The sequence below is a fragment of the Oryctolagus cuniculus genome, chromosome 17, assembly GCF_964237555.1.
Source record: "Oryctolagus cuniculus chromosome 17, mOryCun1.1, whole genome shotgun sequence".
In the NCBI taxonomy this organism is placed as follows: Eukaryota; Metazoa; Chordata; class Mammalia; order Lagomorpha; family Leporidae; genus Oryctolagus; species Oryctolagus cuniculus.
The window spans coordinates 51,303,582-51,312,491 of record NC_091448.1 but is presented as its reverse complement, the minus strand read 5'-3'; the positions used below and the strand labels follow the sequence as shown (position 1 = coordinate 51,312,491).

The window sequence follows — 8,910 nt, the reverse complement described above, 5'->3', positions numbered from 1 at the left end:
GCTGGACGAGAGGCGGTGTGAGAGAGGCAGGGACGAGATCAGTGGCACTTGCAGATAGGCTGGACGTGGGGATGACAGAGAGGAGCCAGGGCTGCCTGTCAGGTGGGTGCCCGAGGGTAGGGCACTGTCATCCACCAGGTTGGACACAGGAGGACGCAGGAGAGAGATGATGAGTCCGGTTTGAGACTTCTTTATATATATATATATATATATATATATATATATATATATATTTGAAAGTCAGAGTTATATACACACACACAGAGAAAGAAAGAGAGAGAGAGAGAGAGGTCTTCCATCTGCTGGTTCACTCCCCAGATGGCCGCAATGGCCGGAGCTGTGCCGATCCGAAGCCAGGAGCCAGGAGCTTCTTCCGGGTCTCCCACGTGGGTGCAGGGGTCCAAGGGCTTGGGCCATCTTCCATTGCTTTCCCAGGCCATAGCAGAGAGCTGGATCGGAAGTGGAGCAGTTGGGTCTTGAACTGGCGCCCTTATGGGATGCCGGTGCTTCGGGCCAGGGCATTAACCCGCTGTGCCACAGCGCTGGCCCCGAGACATTTGTTTTAGTCCTCCACATCGGCAGTTGGCCAAAAGGGTTTGAGTCTTGGGGGATGGGTCTGGATTAGAGATAAGAATTTGAGGGACATGGGGCAGAAGTGGGGAAGAAAGAACAAGTGCTGGCCAGCGACTGCTCAGGAAGCGAGGAAAAGGGGCCCAGACAGGTAAGAGGAAAACCTGGAAAATCACTGGCAGGTGGCACCTGGGCTGAAGGGAAGCCCACAGCAGAGCGTGGCCATGCGTGTGTGCAGGTGCAGGGCCACAGAGGAGGGGCGCAGGCAGCCCTAGCGAGAGTGAAGTCAGTGGGGTGGCACAGGGAAGGCAACAGCCCAGAGTGAGGCGAGAGGGCGGTGGGGGATGAGGCGGGAGAATTCAATCAGGCAGCGTAGCTGTGAATGGGGAAGGGGTGGCAAGTGGAAAGATGCGGTGTAACAGGTGGCCAGGGTGGGGTTGTAGGAGTCCACCCTGGGCTCCCTGGTGGGTGTGGAAGGAAGGCGGGGGCGGGGGGTACACGGAGAGAGGGGCTGGAGGAAAGTGGTGGAGGGAGGTGATAAGTGCCTGTGTCCGCTCTCCGGGACACAGGGGTCCCTATCGGGCTGGGGTTTCCTCCCAATCCCCACCCTCTTCCTGCCTCTGCCCAGCCTTCCCTGGAGCTGCAAGAGAGAAGGAGCAAGTCACACCGTGGGTCGCACCCTGGATGTCGCCCTGTGCCTGCGGAGGGCTCTCTGCTTGCCTGTAAGCTGGGGTCGGCTGGGGGAGCACTGGGGTCTGGGGGTGGGAGTGGGGTTGCTAAGGGCCTGGGGCGAGGAGTAGGCCTGCGAGTCGTGGAAGGGGCCCTGGGAGCTGCAGGAGCAGGGCTAGGCTGGTGGCGCGGCCACTCAAGCCCCCCCTTGCCCACAGGTGCCCATGCTGCTCCTCCTCTTGCTGCTGCTGCTGCCCGGCCCCTCACACCTCCAGAACAACTGTGAGGTCTCCGAGGTGGCCAGCCAGGTGGAAGTGAACTGTGATCAGCGGAAGCTGAAGGCGCTGCCCCCGGGCCTGCCAGCGAACATGACCATCCTCCGGCTGGGGGAGAACCCCCTGGTCACCTTCTCCATGGACGCCCTGGTGTCCTTCTCTCGCCTCGTTCAGCTCTACCTGCATCAAAGCCAGCTGACGAGTTTGCAGGTGAAGGGGACGCTGCCCCTGCTGGACCAGCTGATTCTCTCCCACAATAAGCTCAAAACGCTGCCCCCGCTGGGGCCTGCGCTGCCCGCCCTCACCACGCTGGACGTCTCTTACAACCAGCTGGCCTCGCTGTCTGCCGGAGCCCTGGACGGCCTGAGCCAACTCCGGGAGCTCTGTTTGCAAGGCAATAAGCTGAAAGCTCTGCCCCCGGGGCTCCTGGCGCCCATGCGCCAGCTCAGGAAGCTCAATCTGGCTGAGAACCAGCTGCACGAACTGCCCCCCCAGCTCTTGGCTGGGCTGGGATATCTCAACACCCTCTACCTTCACCGGAACTGGCTGCGCAACATACCCAATGGCTTCTTTGGGAACCTCCTCCTGCCTTATGTTTTTCTCCACGACAACCCCTGGATCTGTGACTGTGATATCCTTTATTTGCGTAACTGGCTGGAGGAAAATCCCAATGCCTACCTGTGGGAGGCAGGTGTGGATGTCAAGAGCATGACCCGCGACCTGGACAGCGTGCGCTGTGGCAATCTGCACAACACACCGGTCCACGCCTACCCGGGCAAGGGCTGCCCTCCTGTTATCATTGCGGACGACTATGACGATTTCTACCCAGATGAAAAGAAATCTGCAGGTGACGTGCTTCCTGCCACGAGAGTGGTGGACGAGTTCTCTACTGGCACCACCGAAGCCCACACAGACCAGGGGGTCCTCCTCCACTCACAGTCTTCGGCTGCTATGTGGGGTCAAATGTCCTCCCTGCCGCCCACCCAAGAATCCACCAAGAAACACATCACATTCACAGTGAGGCGGGTCTTCCACTCCTCCACAGCCCCAGGCGCTGGAGAACCCACCCCATCCTCCACAGCTCTAACACCCATGGCTGAGCCCACCCCAGCCCCAACCACCCCTGGGCCCACCTTAGTCCCCAAAACCTCTGAGCACACCTCAGCCCCGACCACCCCAGCCCCAACCATCCCTGAGCCCACCACAGCCCCCCAAGCCCCTGAGCACATCTCAGCCCCCCAAGCCCCTGAGCATACCACAGCCTCCCAAACCCCTGAGCACACCACAGCCCCCCAAGCCCCTGAGTACACCACAGCCCCCAAAACCCCTGAGCACACCACAGCCCCCCAAGCCCCTGAGCACACCACAACCCCCAAAACCCCTGAGCACACCACAGCCCCCAAAACCCCTGAGCACACCACAGCCCCCCAAACCCCTGAGCTCACCTCAGCCCCAACCACCCCTGAACCCACCACAGCCCCCCAAACCCCTGAGCCCACCTCAGCCCCGACCATCCCTGAGCTCACCTCAGCCCCAACCACCCCTGAACCCACCACAGCCCCCAAAACCCCTGAGCTCACCTCAGCCCCCCAAACCCCTGAGCACACCACAGCTCTCAAAACCCCTGAGCCCACCACAGCCCTGACTACCTCAGGGCCCAGCTCAGCCCCGACCACCCCTGAGCCCACCACAGTCCTGATGGCCTCGCTCCCTACTGGCTTAGAATTCTCAGCTTTCCCAGTGGTCCATGAGGTGTCTCGAGGGAATTTCAAAAGCTCCAGAAGAGACCCTTTTCTCAACTCTGACTCCTGCTGCCTCCTATCCCTGGGCTTCTACATCTTGGGTCTCCTCTGGCTCCTGCTTGCCTCTCTGGTCCTTATCCTACTGCTGACCTGTGTCCGGCACGGGAAACCACAGGCCCTGGACGCTGGCCAGGCTGCTGCTCCAGCCACAGCCACGCAAATCACTCATCTGGAGCTGCAGAGGGGAAGGCAAGTGACCGTGCCCCGAGCTTGGCTGCTCTTCCTTCAAGGCTCACTCCCCACTTTCCGTTCCAGCCTCTTCCTGTGGGTACGGCCTAATGGCCGTGTGGGGCCCTTGGTAGCAGGCCGACGGCCCTCAGCCCGGAGTCAGGGACGTGGTGAGGACCTGCTGGGCACAGTGGGCATCAGGTATGCTGGCCACAGTCTCTGAGGGTGGGTAGTTTGGGAACCTTGAGAGAAGCTCCAAGGGGCTTTCCTGTCGGGGTCTAGCTGGGGTGGCTGGGTAAGGAGCACACGTTCTGGGGAAGTCATATTTCATCTGAAAACCCCTCTCCACACACAGGCACACTCGGCCCCCAGGTATCAGAAGGGAATGTGGGATGGAGGGCTTGAGCCAGGGCACGGAACAAACACCTGATGCGGGGGGGGGGGGGTAGACTTAAGTGGTTATTCCCAACATGTCGGGGAAGTTCATAGACGAAAGCAAATAAACAGAGCATGGCTCCTACCTGCCTCTGTTCCTAATATAGACAGCAATTTTATCACGATGTGGGCCCTGATTGTCTGGGTATTAGAAATAAGGGTAGTTTTCTTTTACTGTGTTTAGCATTTTCTAGTTTTAATACACAATGCCATCATTGTATATTGTTTATAAAAGAAAAAATGTTTATAGCTGAGTACCTGTCATGAGATGCTTCAAGGTCCGTCCCAATGGCCCCCCACCCTGGTCACAATGACTCAGAGCCAAAGCCTGCACCGCCCCAGGGTGACCACCCACCTGGCTGCCCCAAGCAGCAGATCCAGCTCAAGAACGCTAAGTCTCTCTGGAGTCTGGTGAGGCTGCTGCGGCCTATCTGCCTGCTGCACCTGCAGCTCTGTTCATGCACCTCTCCCCACTGCCCACAGAAGGGCGGGCCCAGGTATCGTGGGCCAGGCTAGGGGTTTGAGTGAATTATTTGGGTTTCCCCGCCTTCCACCCAGGATGTAGGTCCCATGGTTCCACATGCTGTGCCATTCCCTAAGCCACGCAGGTGAGGCTCATTCTGCTGCCTCCAGCCCAAGAGTACGGGACCTCAGACGCTGCCTAGCCGGCTCCATGGTGCCTCCATCCCTAGACGCCTTTGGAAAGATCTTCCCAAACTGAAACTCTGCCTGCATCTCCCTCTTCTGTAAGCCTCTGTGTATGTTCATTTCTATCTGAAAGCCAAAGAGGGGAAGATTTTCCATCCCCTGGTTTAATCCCCAAATACCTACCAGCAGCTGGGGCTGGGTCATGCTGAAGCCACGAGCCTGGGACCCAAGTACTCGAACCATCAACTGCTACTTCCCAGGGTGCAGATTAGCAGGAAGCCAGAAACCAGAGGGGCCCCAAGCAGTGTCTGAACTACTGCAGCAAAGGCCCACCCCTCGTGCTTTGTATTCGTCCCTAGGCCAGCCAGGGGAGCAAGTTCACACCAGCTTCCTCCCTCGTGACAGATGCTTCCATCTGTGCTGCAGTGACCATGAACATCCCACAGATCTGTTTCCCTGCTTCTCCTGCAGGCCGGAGTGCAGCACCCACTCCCCTTGCCAACAGCCCAACTTCTGCCGGGCACAGGTCCTTTCCTCCCAGGCTAAGCCAGGTGCCCCAAGCTCCCCTGCACGTCCATTGCTACACCCCATCTCCCACTGCTCCTGGGTCATCCAAGTAGCTACGACAGCCCAGGGCACCGTGTGCATGGAGGGGGCAGAGAGGCAGCGGCCGGGGAGCGAGGATGCTGGGCTTTCCACAAGGCTCTGCCCAGGGCCCAGCTCCCACCTGCTGCCTGCCTGTCCCCTGCCTGGCACCTGGCCCTCGGGCCTTTGGCTGCTCAGCGCTCCTCCCGGTTTGACCTTCCAATATCCTTTTATGCCTAAGGAGGTTTTCAGGCTCCTTCAGAGCAGGGCCTGGGAACCACACAGCTCCTCAAGAAAGGGACAAGGTAATCACTTCTCCAGCCTGCCGCCAGGCCAGGTCTCTGGAACCCTCCACCCCTCACTGGCCCCAGCCCACAAAGGCCACACTCAAGAATTTCTTTAGTACCCCACCACACGAGGCTGCAGAAGCAGTGACCCCAGAAGCTTTTCCTGGGGATTATGGGAGATGACGTGTGCACCTGCCACCTTGGGTCAGTGGCAGGGAAGCATCACTCAAGGCCTGGAGGCTTGGTGGCAGGAATGACTTACATAGTATTTGCATAAACCAGCAGGGGCTTTTTCTTTAATTAATAATTTGTTAAAAACTCCAGTTCCTGTTCCCCAGGGGCATCAGCCTCGTTGTCCAGTCTCCTTCCCTTCTTCACCTCCACAACTCTCTAGATTTGGGGGTGGTGTCGTCAAGCCAGTTTATTAAGTCCTCAGTGATGGAGGAAGAGGACCATGTCAGTCCAGCGCAGACCCTTGGCCATCTGGATGGCTTCTGCTGTCTCTTGATCCCCCCAACTCTGCCTGGAAGGCCCCCCACTGGGAAGGCGCTCTTCCACTGAAGCTAACACCCAAGAGGAGCCCAGAAATCGTCAGGGAGTTCCCCCAGCTCCTCCCGAGGAATGGGGTGGGTCACACGGAGCAGGGCAAGCTGGAGCAGGGGACAGAGCAGCCCAAAGTCCTTTACCACCGAGGAGAAGACCACTCTGCGGAGGGGAAATAAATAGAGGGGCCCCGGGCGGCAGAGTCCAGGCCCTCCACCTCGCCGGGGCGCAGCCACTGCAGGGGCCGCCGGCTCCAGCCCCCAGCCACCTCAGCCACTAAGGAAGAGGCGCTTGTAGGCCTTGTTCATCTGCTCCAAGAAGATGAAGGTGAGGACCGTGTGGGGACCCAGGCGGGCGTAGTACGGCGTGAAGCCCTTCCACAGGCTGAAGAAGCCCTCGTAGCGCACGACCTTCACCAGCACGTCCTAGGAAGACAAGCAGGCGGGGCGCTGGGGCCAGGACCTGGCCTGTAGGGCCCTGTGCCCCTGACCCATGGCCCTCCCGGGGCATCCGAACACTCCAGCCCAAGCCCCAAGTCCTGCTCCTCACCAGCCCGTTTCTGTACTCTGGCTTCCCATCAATCATGCGCATGTTCTGGATCCTAAAAGAGAAGCAGCAGGGGCATGAGCCACAGAGAGGGGGTCCTCCAGCCCCTCACCAGGTCCGGGCCTGCACGCACCGGGTCTTGACAATGTCCACGGGCATGGAGGCGGCAGTGGTGACGAGGCCACTGATCATGCTGGCGCAGAAGTGGCACAGGATGTTGTCAGAGAAGTAGCCTGGAGGGAGAGAGCCGGGGGAAGGGGATGACCGTCAGCCTGGACGTGGCTCGGGTCAGGCTGGCGGCCACGGGTCCGGCTCTGGGTCTCACCTGAGTCCAGCAAAAACTGCTTGGACTGGGAGTAGGAGGCGAGCTGGGCAGCATTGACGACGACAGCCCGGGCCATGGTGGGGACACAGCCCTGGAGGTGGGGAGTGTGGACAGTCAGAAAGGCCGGAGGCCTGACCCCACACCCGCGAGGTCTCCAGCCCCTTCACTCACCCGCCACAGAGTGAGGACCCCCTCTTCCCGGACGATTCGAACCAAGGCATTAAACACATTTTTGTAGCCACGGCGCTGGTCAGCCGGAAGCCTGGTGGGAAGGCAAAGAGAGGACAGGATCAGCAAGGCCCACCTGGCCCCGTGGGAGCACTGGACTGGAAGCCTGAACAGGTGAGCGCTCTGTTCCAGATCTGGGGTTAAAAAGTGGTCATTTGGGGGCAGGCGTCAAGGTGCAACAGGTTAAGCTGCCGCCTGCAACTCCTCTATCAGCGCCGGTTCAAGTTGCAGCTGCTCCACTTCTGATGCCCCTAGGAAAAGCAGTGGAAGACGGCCCAAGCCCTGGGGGCCCTGCCCCAATGTGGGACACCCGGTGAAGCTCCTGGCTCTGGCCTGGCCCAGCCCTGGCCATTGCAGCCATCTGGGGAGTGAACCAGCAGATGGAAGCTCTTGCTCTCCCTATCTTTCTCTCTCTCTCTGTAACTCTGCCTTTCAAATAAATAAGTCTTAAAAAGAAAAAGAAAAGCAAGTCATTTCATTCTAGATCCCGGGGATCGGGGCTGAGGTCAGGCTCCGAGTTGGAACTCACCGGCCATCGGCAGTCATGCGGATCAGAGCCACCTCCGCTGGTGTTCCCACAAAAGCACCAGTTGCACCTGCGGTCATGCCAATCACAGCCTTTAGCAGAAAGCCAGGGGGTGTCCCATCAGCCCCAGTCAGGCGCTCAAACAGCACGGTATAGATGCCAAGACGAGTAGTGGTGTAGGTGGCCTGGCGCAGCAGGCCAGCTGACAGCCTGGAGAGCAGAGGGGTCAGTGTGTGGGGCCAAGGCTTGCATCTGCCAAACCCACACCCTCCCCCCAACCTTGGAGGCCCCAGTACCCGGTGTAAATGCCCCTTATCCCTTCCGCCTTCAGGATGCTGGTAAGGGCATGGAAGCTGGTTTTGTACTCTTTGGTCTTGGCACCTTCCCCGCTCAGCTGCATCCGGTTCTTCACCAGGTCCAGGGGCTGCACAAAAACCGTAGCTCCCATCCTGGAGGAAGGTGGGAGCAGGGTCAAGGGCCACGTGTGCAAGATCTCCCGCTGCCTACTGCAGCCTAGCACAAGGGGTTACTAAGGTCAGGGCCTGCCTCGGATTAGGGATTAAGGAGGGCTGGTAGGCATGTGTCTGACAGTCTCTGTGTGTACCAACAGCAGCGGGTTCTGGAAAGTCCATTGTCCATTAGGGGTCATGCAATGAAACTACTCCAAGCAGATCCACGGGAGTCCATCGGTGGGCCCGGTGGGCCGGGACCGCATGCAGTGCGACCCAGGGAGCGGGCCAAGGGCGTATCCACGACCTGGGGCACTAAGTAGTCCCCTAGAGTCATGGAACCCTAAACAGCCCTGCGGAACCAAGCAACGGACTGGGGAGGTGCGGGGTGGGGGATCGTGCCAAGACCCTGCATGCAGTCAGGGGCAGCCCATCAGGAACCTCCCAACACGCTGGGGATCGCGCTGACCCTCAAGCAGGCTCAGTTCACTGAAACAGTCCCAGAGATGAACCGGGCCCGTCCGTCCCTTCCTCCTCCTTTCCCATCCCTGGGGCCTGAGCTTACCCGGCCAGGCCCCCAAACAGGAACTTGACGGACTTAGGGGAGGTACGGGGCTTCCCGTCCATCCCGCCGGCCCCGGGACTCGCCGTCGCCGCCATCGCCACTCAATGGCCCTGGCTCCGGGTCCCGAGAGCGCGCGGCCCCGCTCGCGCCCAAGGTGACACCGCGCGCGCAACAGGGCGAGGGCGCGCGCGCACGCCCCTCCGGCTCCCAGGTCCAGCACCAGCTGCAAGCCGGCGCCCGCGCAGGCGCAAAGCGCAAAGGCCGCCGGGAGTAAGGCGACCCTGAAGGA

General features: G+C 60.0%; 2 protein-coding genes across 2 annotated transcripts; one reads left to right on the top strand and one right to left on the bottom strand.

Annotated features, from left to right (window-relative positions):
• Positions 1–1,463: 1,463 nt before the first annotated feature.
• GP1BA (glycoprotein Ib platelet subunit alpha) lies at positions 1,464–3,802 on the top strand. The gene has a single exon (XM_051825919.2). The coding sequence runs from the start codon at positions 1,464–1,466 to the stop codon at positions 3,705–3,707; it is 2,244 nt and encodes a 747-aa protein (XP_051681879.2). The 3' UTR covers positions 3,708–3,802.
• A 1,905-nt stretch (positions 3,803–5,707) lies between these two features.
• On the bottom strand, positions 5,708–8,908 carry SLC25A11 (solute carrier family 25 member 11). Its single transcript, XM_002718828.5, has 8 exons — positions 8,622–8,908; positions 7,904–8,056; positions 7,611–7,817; positions 7,025–7,115; positions 6,854–6,944; positions 6,662–6,761; positions 6,532–6,583; positions 5,708–6,407 (listed from the first exon to the last, which is right to left on the bottom strand). The coding sequence occupies exons 1-8, from the start codon at positions 8,714–8,716 to the stop codon at positions 6,252–6,254; spliced, it is 945 nt and encodes a 314-aa protein (XP_002718874.1). The 5' UTR covers positions 8,717–8,908; the 3' UTR covers positions 5,708–6,251.
• Between the last annotated feature and the right edge of the window lie 2 nt (positions 8,909–8,910).